This window comes from Lynx canadensis, chromosome B2 (assembly GCF_007474595.2).
Source record: "Lynx canadensis isolate LIC74 chromosome B2, mLynCan4.pri.v2, whole genome shotgun sequence".
Taxonomy (NCBI): Eukaryota; Metazoa; Chordata; class Mammalia; order Carnivora; family Felidae; genus Lynx; species Lynx canadensis.
Genome location: NC_044307.1, coordinates 63923476 through 63943164, shown reverse-complemented (window position 1 = coordinate 63943164; position 19689 = coordinate 63923476). Strand labels below are relative to the sequence as shown.

Below are 19689 nucleotides of genomic sequence, written 5' to 3'. Positions count from 1 at the left end.
ATACAGGGAGCAGTTGGTGAACCTGGTCCAAAGGGTGAACAGGTGGGTCCAATCAGAAGAATATGAGATGCAGTGAGTAATGCATATTAATGTACCTCACCAGCAGGGGGCACTGGCTGGTTTATGGTGTGAATAAAAAGATGGAGGCTAGCAGTTTTGCTCAATGTGCTTCATAGTGTGTGAAAGCTAGAATTTAGTTTTGTCTGTAACCTTATCTACTACTTCAATAAGCTGGAGCTGATGATGGCTCTGCCTCCAAGACCACACATTGTCCTTCCTATGAAAAGAGTGTCCCTGGCTCTGATTCACATGATTGGTTTACTTGTAACTGATAGAGCCTTCTATAGCCACATCATCATATTTTGAGTTCTTCTGTATCAAGACTTTAACAAACAAATTATGAACATGAATTATAATTAATCCTTTTTCTGGGTTCCTTTTTCTACAGTGAAAGCCTTTTTTTCAAGGAATACCTAATTTTATTTACTAATTTATTTTTTAAAGTTTATTTATATTGAGAGAGATAGAGACAGTGTGTGGGGGAGGGGTAGAGAGATAGGGAGAGAGAATCCCAGGCAGGCTCCATGCTGTCAGCACAGAGCCTGATGTGGGGCTTGAACTCATGAAATCATGAGATCAAGACAAGACCTGAGCTGAAACCAAGAGTCAGACACTTACCGACTGAGCCACCCAGGTGCCCCAAGGAATACCTAATTTTAAAATTGCTGGATACAATCATTAATCCTTAAGTTTAGAAGAAACTCAACCTCGCCTTCTATCTTTTCTCTAGGCTCTCTTCTGATTTAGACTAGCCACTGACAGATTGAGAAGCCATTGGGAGCATTTTGTATTTCTGCATGATCCAGGGGGTACTGTGGGCACTTAGGAATGCTTATCCATGTTGACTGGTTAAAACTGAGGCAAGGGACTGAGAATTCAAAAATGTGACTTTTAATCTTAATTTTTAGGGTTCCTCTGGTGAAGAAGGAGAAGCAGGAGAAAGGGGTGAACTTGTAAGACATTTTGTTCTGGTTAATGATGAGCTGTACTGATTTACTGAAATCAGTAAAAAACATATTTTTTCTTTGCTACTGTCACTTGCTGACTTCTATAGTGGCTACAATGTTTCTTACATAAACTAATGACTTCCCAAGACTGCAGCCAAGATCAAGTAAAGCACAGGGGAAACACCCCAAAACTGATAGACCTGGCCGTAAGCCTTTGGAGAATAAAGTATTCTCTTATAGGTGGTGAATTTTCTTGTGGCTTTACACCTAGACATTCCAAGTGATTCTTACAGGACTATAGAAAGTCTGTGAATAGTGCCTATCATGGAAACAAAATTAATTTTATTAGGGTTACAAAGCTGTGGCTCACAAGTGTGACTGTAGGTATTCTCTGTAGTCTAAAACCTTCCAAAGAAGTAACCTCCATCTCCAGAGGATGCTGCTGCTAAATCTCCAGGAAGGCAGTAAGAATGAGAAAAAATTATCTTTATTGCAAGAACTGCTAGATCTGCTGGCTCATCTCTATGGTTTTGACACAATCTAACATGACCTAATGTGAAAACTTACGTTTGGTCCTTTGGAGTGGTAACAGATTTCTCATAAAATAGTTCCAGAGAGCACTTAGTGCAGGAAAAAATTCTAGTAATGTTTTATTCAGATTATCAGGATTTAGAACTAATATAAATGTAGCATCTAAATTAGGCAAAGCTCTCTATTAAGTAAATTTGAAAAAGGATTATTTTAATTTTATTTTCTGTTAAAATTTTTCATTTTATGGGCTAAGAGGATGTTTTAAGTCATTCTGTTTTGTAGTGGAGATGAACTGATGTACTAAAACTTGAGCTGAATTCACATCTAGAATTAGGGGTGGGAGATTTCCAAATTTTATTTTTTAAACATAAAACCATTCATATTTGGTTCGATAGACTTTTGGGGATAAGTTTTAAAACATTGTTAGAATTTCAAAAATGAAGTCATCAGGTTTAAATGTCTACTGTGTTTTGAAATAGCATGCTAGTTTGATATCTTTTGACTTACACGTTTTAATTCTCACACCTAGCATTTTAGATCTAGTTGGAGCCTTGTAAAGCTCTGATTCAACCCTGTTATTTAACAGGTTAGCCAAAGGCTAGGAGGTTATAAAGCTCACAGAGGGTCACAAAGTTAAGTAGTAGAACTGGTACTAGAATCCAAATTTTGAATCTAATGTTTTTCTGCAGTGCCAGGGTCCATCTGTTCATAGTTTTCTGTAGATTTCAGCAGCACAATAACCTTTGAAATGTTTTTAGTAGGCTATCAAATGTGAATGCATTGTTTTAATATAATTTTTTTTTTATTGATTTAGGGAGATATAGGATTACCTGGGCCAAAGGGATCTGTAAGTACAATGAACAATAATGGTATAAAAAATAAAAATATCAATAAAACTACAGAAAATGCAATACTCTGCTTTATGAAATCACTCTATAAAATTCAATTCTTAAAGGACTTACCTTCAAGGAAATTAATGTCTAAATTTATTCTTTGAGTAATGGATTCATCCAAAGGAAAAAAAAATACCTCACAACAATGTAAATGGATCTACCTTTTGAACTAACTACTCTGAAGGAAGTTTTTTTCATAAGTGGCTCAATGAGAATACATGGTAATTTCTTTCACAAATGGGTCATTTTTTTCATGTTTATTTACTTTTGAAAGAGAGAGAGAGGAGAGACAGAGCATGAGCAGTGGGGGGGGGGGGGGGCAGAGAGACAGGGAGACACAGAATCTGAAGCAGGCTCCAGGCTCTGAGCTGTCAGCACAGAGCCCGATGTGGGTCTCCAACCCGTGAACCACGAGATCATGACCTGAGCCGAAGTCGGACGTTCAACCGACTGAGCCACCCAGGTGCCCCAAATGGGTCATTTTAAAAGGACTGACTTGTCCTTTGTGGTGACAAGAGTATAAATAAATTTCATTGGAAGTCTTACCATTGCAAATATTTCAGTAATTTTATCAATCTCCTGTGTGTTCTAGTTGGGGAAGTAACAAAGTCATAATGCATAAGAAAATATAACAGACAATTATTAAAGCTAGAAAATGATCATCTCATTCATCATTTTACAGAAACTAAACTGATGTCCTTAGAGATTATATGTATTCAGAATTATAGAACCAATAATAGAACCAATTATTACAACAAGACTAGTAGAACCAGTTACAGAAACCAGCAAACCTGGGGTGATTTGCTAGTTTGAAAGGAATGCACATCTAATACAAAGAAATTTAAAAGAGTATAAGGAGAAAAGATGAAGCTCAGACTCTAACCTCAAATGCCACCACCACCAGCTTCTGGTTTATCTTTTTGTCCCTCCTGTTTCTGGAATCTCCACTGTTCTCTGTCCCGTACAACACATTATCCTCATAGCAGCCAGTGTCATCTAGTTAAAATATAAAGCCCACTATTAATCCCTCCTCTGCATAAACCCTTCAGGAATAACATTTGGTAGAATAAAATCAGACATTGAGCAAAATATACAAGTCTTGGATGAAGTGGACTCTGCCTTGCCAACCTCACCTCTACCTCTCTGGAAGTTCATCTGTTTGCAGTGCTTTTTGCTTGGCATGCTGTGTAATGCCTTGTGCTGTTCTCCTAGCCTGAAACACTCTTCCTCTTTCCTTAGAACACCTACCTCCTGCCTAAGCAGTTAGCCCCATCCTGAGCCAGACTTTCCCCCAGAGGACCCTCCCTCCCAGACTTGGTTACAGTGCCAGCTCTGGGCTCTTTACATAGACGTGAATTAAAAAGTATTAGGTTACCTTTTACATACTGCCTCTAAACACCATTGATAGTCTCAAGCTTCAAGTAACATCTTTATGCCTAAGAATCTTTGACAGAAATATCTTACGCTTGACAAAAACATAGAGTAAACCTTGGTAGGACTTCGTAATAGAAATCCTACTTCATGGGAATGCAAGCTGGTGCAGCCACTCTGGAAAACAGTATGGAGGTTTCTCAAAAAACTAAAAATAGAACTACCCTACGACCCAGCAATTGCACTACTAGGCATTTATCCACGGGATACAGGTTTGCTGTTTCGAAGGGACACATGCACCCCCGTGTTTATAGCAGCACCATCAACAATAGCCAAAGTATGGAAACAGCCCAAATGTCCATTGATGGATGAATGGATAAAGAAGATGTGGTAAAAGCTTTTATATATCATGGAGTATTACTCTGCAATAAAAAAGAATGAAATCTTGCCATTTGCAACTATGTGGATGGAACTGGAGGGTATTATGCTAAGTGAAATTAGTCAGAGAAAGACAAAAATCGTATGACTTCACTCATATGAGGACTTTAAGAGACAAAACAGATGAACATAAGGGAAGGGAAACAAAAATAACATAAAAACATGGAGGGGGACAAAACAGAAGAGACTCATAAATATGGAGAACAAACTGAGGGTTACTGAAGGGGTTGTGGGAGGGGGGATGGGCTAAATGGGTAAGGGGCACTAAGGAATCTACTCCTGAAATCATTGTTTCACTATATGCTAACTAATTTGGATGTAAATTTTAAAAAATAAAAAATAAAACAAGTTAATAAAAAAAAAAAAACAACAAATCCTACTTCCCTCTCTAGAAATAATCAGTAATGTTCAATGGTAAGAATTCTGGTTATAAAAGGAAAAAGTGAGTGAACAATGCAGTGATCAAAATGAGTCTCATTTAAATTTGGGAGTTAACTCTTGATTTATCACCTCCCTTCCTACCCCTCTTGTCTGACACCACCCATGTAATACTGATGCAGCTGAAGTGTGTTGTCCCAGAATAGGGAAATAATTATGAGCAGACACACTTCACCTTCCTCAGTGATGGCAGCATAGACAACCTGATAAGTAGGTGAAGTCTGTACACCAGTTTCTACTTTGGCATACCACTATTCAATTGAAGGATTCTTTCCAAAGACCCAGGACCCTTGTGATGCCTTAGCCATGTTGGCCCTTGATCTCTTCGTCAAAATGTCCTGTCTCTTGTTCCAGAAGTATTTCGGACATTGTCAACAAGATGATGGACCTTGAGTTGGTCTCCTTTGTTCCCTGCCAGTTCTTTAGTGCACTTCCAAACTCACTTTGGCTTCTCCTCTGGGTAGTTTTAGAAGCTGTTAAAGTTTTGCACTGTAGTCATTTGACAATTCCCAACCCTCCACAGCACATCCTTAGTTCTCTCTGCTGACACTGTCTTTCAGGAAGTCTTTAAGCCATAATTTCATCATAGAAGCAATTCTGACAGGTTGACTTAGATGAGTATCATTTTTTCATAAAGAAAGATTGGAAAAGACACACTTGCTGAGCTGTATTCAGATGTGTCCAGTGAAAGCCCTGCCTCACCACCTTCTCCCTTCCTTACAACGTTTGAAGGTTTAAAAAAGTTGGCTCTTTCTAGGTGAATGTTGCATATGAAAAGGAAGCAGGGTTAAGTTGTTTTATGAACTTTGTAGTGAGCACTAGCATTCCTTAATGCCTCCTGTCCTTTCATCTTCTCATTCTTATTCTGTAAACAATGGCACATTGTAACTAACTACTATGCCATAAACTCTACCACAGGGAACTTAACAGAAAGTGAATTAATTTAGTCTCTTTTAAAGCAGTTATTGTAGATGGGAACTTTAAAAAATGCTTTTAGTGGTCTGCTTTCAGAAAAAAAAAACTGTTATATGCTTTTGTGCTAAGCAAATAGTTTATTTTTCAACTTCTTTAGTATTTAGATTTTTAGCTTCCTCAATACTTCAATAAATTATGGACTCATTTTTTTTTTGTTCCAGCATTTTAAATGTATTCGTGTTAGGTGCAGCATTTTAAATGTATTTAGTTAATGTTAGTATTTTAGAATTCCTGGATACATTTGGCTTCTTTAAATTCTCCAGAATGTTATAAAGCTACATAATTTATGTTCTTGGAAATATCTTTATTTTATGCTTTCTGTATTGGTGACATACAAAGTAACCTGTCTTGTAGGAAGTCAGTGGCCTTTTTGTGACCAAAAATTGAATAAGTCTTGTTAAAAACTAACTTGTTCTTAGGAAGTGGCTTAAAGTATAAAAAAATGTGGTTTTAAATATATTATTTCAATGAGTATTTTGAAATAGTAACTCTACCAAAAAGAAAGATTTTGAAAAGCTTTACTTGACTGGAATTCTTAGAGACTGGAATTCTCAGAGCAGAATATTTGTAACCTCTGAGCAAATACCTCTTGGGAGATAAAATGTAAGCAAACCCCAAATTTCATGTAAGTCTTGTATTAACACAAAGCAGAACATTACTTGTGGATAGCCCTGGTTTTTTAACGTGCCATTGTGTTCTAGGTGGGTAACCCTGGGGACCCTGGCTTGAGGGGGCCTGAAGGCAGTCGGGGGCTTCCCGGAGTGGAAGGACCACGAGGACCACCTGGACCGCGAGGCGTGCAGGGAGAGCAGGGTGCCACCGGCCTGCCTGGCATCCAGGGCCCTCCAGTGAGTGGCGGACAGTCCCCAGGGTTTCCCATTGGAGACTTAGTCTCACAGCACCAGAAGGGGGGTGGGGAGCCAGGCTGGCCAGACTCGAGCTCCTCAGCAGTGTGGGTGGGTTCTCTTGTAAATCCAGCCACCTGGTCACTTGCCGAGTCTGTCAGGTTACCATTTAACAATGTCTTCTTTATGGTTCTGTTTACAAACCGTCTTTTTTTTCTGTCCCAGGGTAGAGCACCAACAGATCAGCACATAAAGCAGGTTTGCATGAGAGTCATGCAAGGTAAATAAATCATAATGTCTTGACTTTTGTTTGCTTTAAAGGTGGGAGATCTTGAATAATGTTAATATTGTTTTATCCAGTTTGTTGCCACACAAAACCTTATAGCCTGAAAAAAAAAAAAGGTTACACACACACACACACACACACACACTTTTTTTCCCCCTTTGGAACACAAATTCTCAGGTATCCTTCCCCCTCCTTAACATCCTACTACTTAGTGTATAACGCACTGACCTTGGCTCTTTGTGTAGCTTATATGTGAAATAATTGACAGTCTTCATGCCCATAAGAAGCATAAGGACATTATCTCTACTCATGTATAACATAGGTAGAAAATTAATAACTAGTATTTTACTAAAATGGTGATATATTTTTACTTTGCTAACCTTTGTCTAAATTCATCTATGGCTACAGCAGTTGTCTGTCATAGCTCTTTCAGAAATGGTCTAGTTCTAAAGTCACATAGCAAAGGAAACTGGGGACAAAGAAACTTGGGAGATCCTATAACATGGAGGCCTTCTAACAAATAATTAACTTATTCTGGTTGGAACCAATTCTGTCGCGATACTCTTCTTTTGTATGCTCATGAGATAGCCTAATTTGTCTGGTAGACTTGTAGAGCTTTCCCAGAATGAAACTGTCACTCAATATTTGAAAACCAATATAAGTCTCTTCATTGCAGACACTTAATCTTAAAAGAATATTTCAATTTTATATGTTATATCTCAAGAAAATTATAATTTTATGTTAAGTTTTACATAAGGCAAACTAGAATGTTCACATTTAAACAATTTTAAAATGTTGGTTAGGAATTTGTTTCCAAATCATAATCTCCTTCACACCTTAAAAAAAACATTATACTGGCATATTTCCCATAGAGTATTTTCATAGGAAAGATTTCTTATTCTTCATCATGTTAGTGGATGATTCTTAATCTATTTAATGGTTCCTGAAAAAGCCCACACAGTTATTAATTTTTAAGACAGACTATGAACATTCCTAGGAAGCAAGCTATTTTTAGTGTCTGTTGTCTATTCCAAGCATGAAAAAACTTTTGAGAGGGGAATCTATAAGAAGTTGTGAATGCTCAGGATATTTTAGCTTACTCAGTACCTTCAAACTAAAACTGTGGGGCTAGGTCTCAACTACTGTCTCAATGCTAATTCTGGACAATGTCCTTGGCTTTTCAACAGCTTCTGGATATCCACTTCTACCTATGTTAAGAAACTCATTTTCTTCCCATCCTGGCTTTTCAGATAACCAGCCAGGACTCAGGTGACATACTCTTCCTTCTAGCACAATACCCATCAGACAGAAAGACTTGCTGTGTTTTTTTTTTTTTTCTCACCCCCCTCCTCCCCTGTCTCAAAACAGCAAGACCAAATATATCCAGGGAGAGCTGAATAAAACAGCACCAGTGAAGCCTCTTGGCAGAAAGTCCATGCAAAAATGATCCAACTTTATTCACTTCTCGCCACCAATTTTGAAGCTCTGGGGACACATTGTGAAAAAAAGACACTTGAAATACCCCTTTTATCATTTGAGTCACTTTCATGCTTCTGACTTCTATGGGCTGTTTTGTTTATTATCTTTTAGAGCATCTTGCTGAGATGGCTGCTAGTCTCAAGCGACCGGACTCAGGAGCCTCTGGCCTCCCTGGGAGGCCTGGACCCCCTGGTCCCCCAGGACCTCCTGGAGAGAATGGTTTCCCAGGCCAGATGGGACTTCGTGGGCTCCCAGGCATTAAAGGCCCCCCTGGTGCTCTTGGTTTGAGGGGGCCTAAAGGTAAGTCATTTGCCCAGGTGGAACAAAAGAACATACACTGTCCTTTTTCAGATGTATTCACACATCTTTCCAAGATCAGAAAACTATTATATGACATCCTCTTGACCTTGCTGTATGACAACGGTAGACCAAAAACTAGAATTAAGGTCCCTTGATTTTTAGTACTTCAGTCAGAGTCCAAAATAAATTTTACAGGATCTTGTAAAGGATCAACCAGCTTTTTTAATTTTTGTTTTGAGACTCTAAAATCCTTGTAGAGTTCTTCTGAGATGGCAACCAGCCTTAGAATGTTTGTATCCGTTACTTAAACTAACGAAATTTGTTTGGACATAAGACAAATTACATCATGGACTGAAGCTGCCTCCCTCTTCTTTTAAAAAGTGACACTGGATATTTAGTTCTGATGGATTTTTTCCAGCTCTGAGGTATAATCTAACTTTTTCCCCTTCTTTAACATTTAAGGGAAGGTGAACAAGTTTGTTTCCTCCCCCTTTTATTTAAAAGCAAGTTAAGCCTTTAAAATCAGTATTTTGCAGAAATATAGGATTGTGAGAGTGTGTTAGGTATTCAGCAGGACCTGCAGAAGGACTGGTTGCCTCAGATGGTGTTTGCTGGTTGAGGTGAGTAAGTATGTCAGCTTGCGTGGGTGTGTGCCCTGGATAATTTACAGAGAGAGCTGAATAAAATCAGGAATTTCTGTCTTATGGTGAGTGACTGACGGTTCTCTCGGAAGCTTCAGAAGGCATGGCATCAGAAATCAGAGACAGACTTGTTTTTCTTTCAACGGTGGTGTTCCAATTAGGGATAAATATTATGGTGTGAATGGTCAGAGGGCAAGCAAGCTGCCTTTTTGGATCTATAAATGAATTGCTGATGCATTTGGCTAACTACACTTTCAGCTGGAACAATTTTGTTAATTATATTTGATTTTTTTTTTTGGCATGTGCACTGCTGTATGTGAAAAAATGAGCCCTAATTGGAACCTCTTGTAAGGCTGGCACAATTTCCAAGCTTTCAAGGGGCTGGACAAAATGAAATATGGAGAGAGCTCGGAGCTCTTCTTAAAGAGAACTGAATATTTTCTTTGAAAGAATCACATAGTCATTCATCTTTGTCCTGCTTTTAGCTATTGGTTGAGGAACTCATGAGTGGGTACTCTGTGTGTAGGCCACATTCACTCTGTTAATAATTTCCAAGGAACTCTGCTGCCTCCGGTGGATTGTTGACTTAGTTGGTTCAGCTGCACCAGAGCCCACAGATGACTCCTCAGCCTTTCCTGTAAGTTTCCTTTAGAGCAGTGGTTCTGCAAGAGTGCTCCCTGAAGCATCGGCACCACCAGGGACCCCCTTTGCAATACAAGCTCTCTAGCCCACCCCAACCCCACTGATCCAATCAGAGACTCTGGAGGTGGGGTCCAGCAGCCTGCGTTCTAACAAGCCTCCAGATGATTCATTCCTGTGCTGCTACATGCACTGGTGTAGTGCAGTCACCCATTTTCCTACTGGAAACACCTTGTAGGGGCTGTAGAAATCACAGTCCTATTCTCTTTGGCCAAAAGGAAGTCTGTGTATGTGGGGTAGAACTTAATTTTGAATTAGTAAGAGAACTCCCCTCAAGTTCCATCTTATTTTCTAAGAAATAAGAATGTCTGTTTACTTACTATGCTAGTAGAGTCTGCCTGAAGTTGTGTTTCTCAGCTCGGGGTGCACAGCGGAATTACCTGGGGAGCTTTAAAAACTGCCCACAGCTGGGTCCCATTCTCAGAGATTCTGATTTAATAGGTTTGAGCCGCAGGATTTAAAAATATTCCCCATGTGATTTTAATGTACAGCGAGGGCTGGGAGCCACAGGAAACAAAGGTGAAATGTTCAGGAAGCTCTCTGGGAAGGTCTTAGCAGCACTGAATTATGGCTGGGTTGGGCTGAGTTGGCTCTAGCAGATAAACTTTATTTTGAAGGGAAGAAAAATATATTTCTATATTTGGAACCTGGAAAATGTCTCTAGCACTAAGTTTATTCATTAAGCGTAGTTTGATCATATAAAGGACTTCCCCCTAATTTTTCTTCAGTATTTACAACATAGTTTATACTCTAGAAGTGATACAGTCTTTTTTTTTTCTAAAGGACTTTCTCTCCCCACCCTCCTTCCATCCCTGTATTGTCACTGGGTTCCTTTAAAGCAGCATCTTCTGTCAGTTTTCTTGAAATTTGGGGTATGGGAAGAAAGGAGTACTATCCTCAGATTTTATCCAGCAGTGCTATCATGAATTTGGAAATGTATGATTCCAGGTAACCGGACTTGACCTTTCTTGTCCTATCATATCCAGTATAACACTAATATTTAATTAAAAACATATAGTGTTCCACTGGCCAAAGGTTACAGATCAGTTTTTCCCTGAGAACAAATACTTCGCCATTTGAAATTTAAATGTTCAGCTAATTAGAGAAGAGATGTATTTCAGTGTCACCTGCTGCCTTCTTTCCATGACTAATAAAGAAGGGACAGTGAGTCTTGCTCTGCCATATTACTTTGCGGGTCTTTTTCCAAGGATATTACTACATAAATAATGAACAAATAAATTTTACTAAAGCTTTTAGCAGTTCAGGCTAAGCCTTTAATAAAAGCATTTTTCCCTAAAAAAGTACTCTGCAAAACACAGTGAAACATTTTCAGTGGGAGCTAGTAGAAATATGCCTGAAATAATACTCAAATCTTAAATCATGTTCATATTTTTTGGGTTTTCATTGGCATGTTTTATGCGATACTACACTAACATGTTAAGACCAAGGCCCCTTCTGCATGTACATTTTATACATACTCAAGCAGAAACATGGAGACTTCTAATTGGCGTTATGTTCACTTTGCTTAGTATTAATTAATCTTCCATGTCGTCAATACTACTTTTAAATGTTCCCGGTTTGGATTAATTTTAAGTCCTGTGGAGTAAGGCCATATACATGTTTTTAGATATTTTAGTGTGAGTCAAACAGATGTGTCAATATGTAAATGAAGGCTTGAGAAAGTACACGTCGTAACTGTGACTAACACTTTTTTCAGTATTAATCTGCTCACATGGAGTTGGAGCATCAGTTATGGCTTTCAAATAAATGAAATAAATAGCAGCTCTGGAGCAATGAGAATTTCTTCCACGTTAGCCGCTCTATTCACAGTGAGCTGTTTTTCTTGTTACCGTGCATGTTTCCCTTCTTACCTTATGTAAAGCTTATTTTACAAGCTCTTTATATATATTTTTCCACAGAGTAGGCTAGCTATTAAAGGTGGACCTTTAGTTCCCTGAGCCGGTTTTCATACATCTCGAAAGGAGACATGATCGGGGTTTGAAGAAGTGGATTAACCCCAGGGATAACAGAGCCGGGCTGCAACACGGTTTGCCGTGGAGTAGCAGCAGCTCACAGTGTGGCTCTGTCTCAGAGCGCATCTCTAAAAATTGTTTATCTATGACCAATAACCGCAAGGCAGCATCAGGATGAAGACCGCAGTCTTAGTCCTTGCAAGCGACATTTTAAAGTTGATGTGGCTTCGCTCTAGAATGTGTTTAACTTTCACTATCTGTGTGGAAGTTACATTTTAATTTATAATCTTCATCTCACATCTTCAGAAAATGTGGCACATTTATTGGCTCTTTTCTCACTGCAAGCCACCAGAATTAGAGTGATATGACATTTAAATTGCTAAGTTAACAAGAGCGCTTAAGTTCTTAGTTTTTAAAATGCTAATTATCATATCTTCCTAACATAGTAAGGCCATGTTGATGATGAGTATAAAAAAAGAGCTTACATGAATGTGAGTTAAACTTGAGCTCTAGATCCCTACACGGTATTTATATAAATTTAAATTGTTTTTGAAATACAGTTGATTCATGATAAAGATACTCATACAAGGACATTCACAGCTAAAATCAAAGTATGGTGACTAAACATTCACTTCATAATTAGATTTTTTTTTTACTATTTTGGCATGCATGCTTTTGTTTTTTAAATTATTATAAATGGGACACAATATTGAATGAAGCTGAGCTGACACAAATGTTTGGAAAAATGATTATATATAGAATTTACTGCAAAATGCCACTGCCTCTTCTGAGCGAGTAGCAGAATAATAATATAATACTGTACCAGTGATATAGTAGAATAATGCCTTCTATGGGGAGCAGGAAAAGTCAGTTAGGACCGGTTGACTAAGGTATTAGGGCACTTTGTTAATGAGGCCAAGTTTCTAGGTTTCTCTGCAGGGGCCAGGATAATTAATGAAACTTGGTTTTCTGGCTGCTGAATCCCCAAATTCAATCAACTGTCTTGCAAATACACATGGTTGGTTGCAGTCCAAAGCATTTTCCCTATAAATAATAATCACAAATGAAATGCAGGCACTTGTGACAGCACACTTTAAATTTTGAAAATTCATTAATTTATTTTTGGTGACACTAAATTTATATTGTTTGAGAATTTAAAAATATATTAAAAGATATTTAGTGAAGAGTTTTTCTCCTACCCCTGTCTCCCATCTGCTTAGTTTCCTTTATTCTTCCCATTGGGTAATCCCTTTTATTAGTTTCCTACATATCCTTATCAGTGATAAGGTGCGATATATGATTATATACTTCCCTACATCTTTTTAGAGGCAAGTCATATTATCCTTTGGTAGTGATCTGAACCTTGATTTTTTTCATTGAACAATTATGTCTTGAGATCATTTCAAAGAGCTTCCTGATTCTTCTTCATAGCTGCATAGTATGCCATTCTATGGAAGTACCATAGTGTATTTAACCATTTCATGGACAGTTAGTTTCTAATCTTCTACCATGATAGCAAGGCTGCAGTGACTATCACTGTGTATTTCGTTTTTGTACAAATACAACATAACCTCTGTACTTCTAAGATAAATTCCTAGAAGTGGAATTGCTAGGTAAAATGGTACTACCATTTGTAATATTGATAGATAGTCCAAGAAACTGCCTCAATTCACAGTCTTATTAGCAACAAGTAATAATGTCTTTTTCCACAGACTTGCTAGTATATGTTTAATTAAACTTTGGAATTTTTGCTGATCTTATAGTTCAAAGTAGCTTTCTTGTTATTTTTAATTTCCATTTATTTTGTTGTGAGAGTGATGTCAGATAATTTTCCATATATTTCAGAGCTATTTTTTTTCCTTTTAATGACTTCCTTGCTTATATATTATCATTTTTTATTGTTGTTGACCTTTTTTATTGTTTTTAGGAACCCTTCATATTCTGAATCATGACAGTAAAGCCAACTCAAATCTGAGGTTATAAAATAATTCTCCTTATTTTCTTCTGGTTCTTAAATTACATTTAAATATTTGATCCATTTGTAACTTATCCTAGATCATGCTGTGAGGAACAGATTCGACTTTATTTTTTTTTCCAGTTGGCTACCCACTTTTTCCAAGACCACTTATTGACTTGTTTGACTATTTCCCACCTTAAGATGGCACATTTATTACAAAACAAATTCTTATATGTATTGGAGCCTGTTTGGGGGCTGTTTCACTGGTCTATCTATTCAAGTACCAGTACCACACCATTTTAATTGGCATAATATGTGGTAGGATTAATTCCCTTCATGTTGCTTTTCTTTTTGGAGTTTTGTGGCTACTCTGGCTTATGTGTTTTTCTGTACAAACTTCAGAATCCTCTTTTCTGGTTAAAAATATCTTTTTATTGAGATCATGATGAAACTTCAGCTTAGGGAGAGCTCATACCTTTTTGTGATGATGTCATTCCACCTAAGAACAGTTGTCAGTCCTTTTGTATCCTTTAGAGATGTTAATTTTTTGTTGGATTTGCATATTTCTGAGTAAATGTATTCCTAGTTATTAATTTAATTGCTATTTTAAATGGGATCTTTTTTCATTACCTCTTATTTCTGGTTGTTTGTAAATGTAAAAACTACTAATTTTCATATATTAATTTTGTGCTTTGCTATTTTACTGAATTCTCTCATTGTTTGTAGTAGATTTTGAGTTGATTTTCAAAGATTTAAGATGTACACTTATATCACCTGAAAATAGGGATATTTTTGACTCTCAAAGCAAATGACAATTAATAGTGATAAAGTACGCATCTCTATAATGTTTTGTCTGTAGTGGGACTGCTTCTCGTGTTTCCCTGTAAGCATGATGCTAGCTTTTGGGTTGAGGCAGATATATTTTATCAGGTCAGGGAAGTAACCATCGATTCTTATTTTACTGAATGTTGTATCAGGAATGCATATTTTATTTTGTCCTATGTCTTTTCAGCATCTATGAATATGGTCATTTGCTTTCCCCCCACTTGGATCTCTTAATGTAATTAATTGACTCAATTTTTGCCTTGCTACATGCTTACTACAACCTAGTTTTGTGGCAACAAAACTCTCAATTTTGGGTTTGCTTAAAGTTTAAAAATATGGAACTTTCTTTTTATAAACATACAGAAACATAACATTTCTCTAATGAAATGCAGGTGACTTGGGAGAAAGGGGGGAACGTGGCCCTCCAGGAAGAGGTCCTAAGGGCTTGCCCGGAGCTACGGGTCTCCCAGGTAAGTGTGTTATATGGCAGCATGAGGTTGAGGAATTGGTAGCAAGTGGGCAGTCTGAATTGGAAAATATTTTAAAGAATTGCTCTTTGATTACTTAAGCATATCATGTAATTCTCAATAATGGCCAGCACAGATTTTTCAAGACCAACTTTAATGAAGAGTTAAATGATCTATAAATCATGCCTGTCTGTGTTCCTCATGAGAAAACATATGTCAGGGCTTAAAATATTAATTTCTTGAACAGATGCTTTTTAAAAAAAATTGTGTCAAGGTCCAGCCACAGTGCACTTATTAGAAAATTCTGAATGAATGAGGTCCTATCCATTTTTAGCCTAGTTGATAGTTTTATTTTTTAACCAAAAAGAGCTACAAAAAAGTTTTTTAAGTTTTCAAACTATTCATGTTGCACAGGGAGTAACTGAAATTTTCTTTTAAAAGCTCCTGTTTCAAACATCCAGACCCTCCAGAAATCCATATCCAAAAAAAATAAACCTGAACATTCCAACTCCTATAGTCACAAAGAGCCATGCACAAGCCACATATCACAGCTGTGCTGGCTGAGGTAACAAAGTCACCTCTGTGTGAAGAGCCTGGATTCTCTCACTGGGCGTCTGTTCTCTCTTTGCACACTGGCTACTCTGTCCCCACAGTCCAGGCTGCCACACACTCATCCACTGGGAAATGACTTAGAAGCCCAACCACAGAAGCAGCATAGCAGGGGAAGTCAGTTGGGTTTGAGAGCGTGAGTGACCTGGAGCCTCCCTGTAAACTCATAGCTGCTGAGGCAGTGGCTAAGGAAGGCCCCCAGCGCTGGACCCTGGAGCTGAGGAGAGGCAGGGTGAGAGGCTATGCAGAAAAGGGTGGTCCACACTCCTTCGGTGGATTTGGAAAACTTGGTTTAGAGAAATTTAGAAAAAGAAATGCTGATTTTCTAATTCTGACAGAGGCTTCCATATTCAATCATGGCTCTAATTGCAGCCAAAAACATCACTGCTTTCTCATTACCCATTTCGTTGCTCCTGGGAATTGCTTTCTCATTAAAAAAAAAAATTTTTTTTAATATGAATACATTTGGAGATAGCTCACTACTTTACTAACCCTGCGATTCATGAGTCTGTCAAGATGCTTTCACAAATTGATAAATTTTCGTGATTGGAAAAGGAAAGAAAATCTGGTTGAAGCTACAGGAGACCAAGAGAAGATTTTAGTGTGCGATAAAGTCTGTATTCATTGATGGATGTTTACAAGAGGAAAGGGAAATGGAATTTTCTGAGTGCTTTCCTCCTTTGTCAGTGGCAGCAATAGGTAGTTTAGAGCTGATAAAAATATCATTACAATGTACTTAATTATCTATATATTACAGGATTGCCTCAGTTTCTCCTTCTCCCATTTTGTTGACAAACCACATAACGGTTCTTGGACCAGCAGCTTGCACGCTTGGCAAGATTTTCCTTTATCAGAAATATATTATCATTTCTGGTGACTCTTACTTTCAAAAAATCTGTTGATAAGCTATGTTTTAAGTTTAAAATGGGAAGATTGAGGGAAAACCAGCTCTGTATGTATAGTGTCCCAGGCTGTCATGAGGGGACACGTTTCTGCCCACATGCAGCACCCCACCCAGAGCCGCTGAATCTGACTGCGAGGATTTACACGTGCTCCGGGGCCACTGCTCTACCAGAAAGGGGGTTCCGTGATTTGCTTTTTAGTACCTCAGACATTGGTGTGTGGGCAGGTTGGTTAAGGCAGGACAGGCTCACCATTGGCAGCACTGACCGCTGACTGGTCCTCATCTTGTCCTCCTTGTGAGAAAAATTAATTTGTGATAGCTGTTCTTGGGTTTAAAACTTAAATAAATTTGTTAAAAAATTCCGTGGGCTCACTATTTTAAGACTCCTAAACCTGTCCTTTTCCTTTTCCTCTGCCTTTTGCCAGTCCTTGCCCCTTCCTTCCTGGTACCATTCTGAAATCTGGTCTTTCTTTGTATATGCCTTTGTTACATTTCTGTTAAGAGGATATATGACATTATTTAGTGAAAAATCTGGGTTTCAGATTATTTTTTAAAAGCTGAGGCTACCTTTCAAAAGCGTGCAGTTTTCCAAGTGCTCTAGCACACAGGCACGAAGGGTTTATGTTTGCCCCAGTCACTGAGGCACCAGCTGGCTGCTTTGGTTTTTAGGTCAGCTCACACTCTCTTGTCTACACTATGGATATACTTAGCTAACAATTTCTTGAATCCATTAGTCCCTGAACAAGAGCTTTTAGGGTCATTTTTCCCCTAAAGCTAGTACTTGGAGCTTCTGAGTAGGAGCTCCTGTTTGGAGCCCCACGGTTTAGACATCCTGGGTTCAAATCTTGACTCTGTCACTTACTAGTTTTCTGACCTTGGGTGAGTTTGACTCCAAATCATAAATGAAAGTACTGGTTCACAGTAAATTATTGCACTTGTTCACTGTCCGCTGAGAGGCGGGGACCTTTAACTTCCCTGGCAGAGCCTGGAATGTGATTAGGAACGTGGTTTCTGGTCTCTCACAAACAATAGTAACAGGACTATTACTAGTATGTGGAGGTCTGGAGGAACTTCCAGTAGGACTCTGTGCAGGGACTTGTCTGGAGCCTAAAAGAAAGAGCCTGTAGAACAGGATATCCTGCAACCTTCTTGGTTATCCCTGTTGTTGGATTGGGGACTTAAATCCTCCTGAGTGGAAAACGTTTACTTGATCATTCTTCCTGGTGCAAACATATGTGATATATTTGAAAAAATATAACTAACACATTAATTATCTATCAGTAATCAGAATTCCTTTATGCTTTATGGACAGTTTTAGTTCTTTTCTCCTCTCCGTATCTGTTTGGCACTGATTATTACACGGCCCTTTGGGGTTGTAATGGTACACTGCCTGATGTGGACCATAGGTCATTATTGTAACCGTCATGCTATCATGTTGGCTGTGGTGCTCGGTTCTTTAAAAAGTACCTATAAATCATCCAGTTTGTTTCTCCCAGCCAGAGGTAGGCAGAACAGGTATTTAAGAAGGGTGGGCTCTGGAGCCAAACTGCCCAGGTGTATGCACTGCTCTTTCACTTATTTTTAGCGACTCTGCCTCTTAGTGCTTCAGTTCTCTGCTGCATCCCAAGGCTGAGAACCACATCTACCCTATAGAGTTACTCAGGAGGATCTGTGTACACGTTACTACACGTGAAACACTTACAACAGCACCTGGCATATGGCAAGCATTTTGCAAATTTAGCTGTCATTATTTTGTTATTCTTCTGTTTCTATTTGAGGAAATGCAGACTTACAGAGGTCACCTGCTCTGACAAAGGTCTGTCAGCTAATAAGTCACAGAGGCAAATATTCACACTTCTATGTCCAGATTCATGTACTGGACAAAATGATGCACTGGCTGCCTAGTAATGGGATTAGCTTGCCTTTGCCACGCTAGCCATATAACTTCGCCATGTTTCATAACCACATAGTGTCTTGATTTCTTTTCTGCCTCTCTCACAGAGTGGTGATTAGAGATCCCTGGGATTTTAGATGCCCCCAACCCCCATGCCCACCTTCAGTTTCTTACCAGAGGCCTTTGTGGTATTGCTTGATTGGGTTGTCTCATTAAGAGTAACTCTCTATGCCTGCTGCCACCAAACTTGCCCACTTGGGACCAATTCCTCGACGCTCTGGGGGTTTTAAGGGAAAATAGTTAATATTAGGTCCTGATCTCTTCTGTGCATTCAAACTCATGAGGGAAAGAAACAAGTTAAATAAGGAATCATATGTATGTGACCACCAGGAATGTGGCTTGTGAGCTGCGATGCTTTCCCTTTTTGGATGAGGAGAGGAGGGTAGAGCTGGCTTCTACCTAGGCACACTAGGTCACACTAGGCAACTGGGCTATTCAGGTTTCTTATGTAAAGCTGCACATAGGTGAGCTTTGCTTGTGAACACTGAGTGGAAAAAAAAAAACACCCCAAAACTCCAAACCAAGGGCACACTCGGTTTAGACTTGTTTAGCAGTAGCCATTTATCCTATTTCCATTACTGCAGCTGTTTTATCTGGCTATGGGGATCTTCTACAAACAAACCGTTTTATGCCAATTCCTTAAACATATATGCTTTGTCAAACACCACAAATGCAAGCTCAGCGTAAGGTGGGTATGTAAGAAAGTCCCTGGAACACACATTTTACATAACCCGTGGATAAGTCACCAAATTAATGCTGAAAATTACTTGCAGGGTTCCCCCCCCCACACCCCCCTTCCTAAAGGCCTTTATACACAGTCACTTTCACTTTGCAGCCTGCAGTAGATCCTTCAGAATGTTCCAGCAGGGACTGGCCTCGATCAATGTAACATGACTACCCTCTAGTGTTCGCACAGAGAATGACATTCATTTTTAAAAATAACGAAATGTTTGGCAGTAACATTTTTATAGGTCCTTGAAATTTCAGAAAACTATGTAATCATTAGCCAGTTAGTGCAGCTAACACACCCATGAGGCAGACAAAGCAGAATGAGAGCACTTCAGATCTGTTTTCTGAGGAGCTGAAGGGTAGTTTAT

At 38.6% G+C, this 19689-nt stretch overlaps 1 protein-coding gene across 1 annotated transcript in view; it reads left to right on the top strand.

The window, feature by feature from the left end:
* Positions 1-19689, top strand: part of COL9A1 (collagen type IX alpha 1 chain) — an 88210-nt gene that overhangs the window by 63837 nt on the left and 4684 nt on the right. The window contains exons 31-37 of the mRNA XM_030314570.1: positions 7-42; positions 969-1013; positions 2353-2385; positions 6355-6501; positions 6724-6778; positions 8375-8563; positions 15051-15128. Of these exons, the coding sequence (XP_030170430.1) occupies positions 7-42; positions 969-1013; positions 2353-2385; positions 6355-6501; positions 6724-6778; positions 8375-8563; positions 15051-15128 (583 nt within the window). The remainder of the gene's footprint in view (positions 1-6; positions 43-968; positions 1014-2352; positions 2386-6354; positions 6502-6723; positions 6779-8374; positions 8564-15050; positions 15129-19689) is intronic.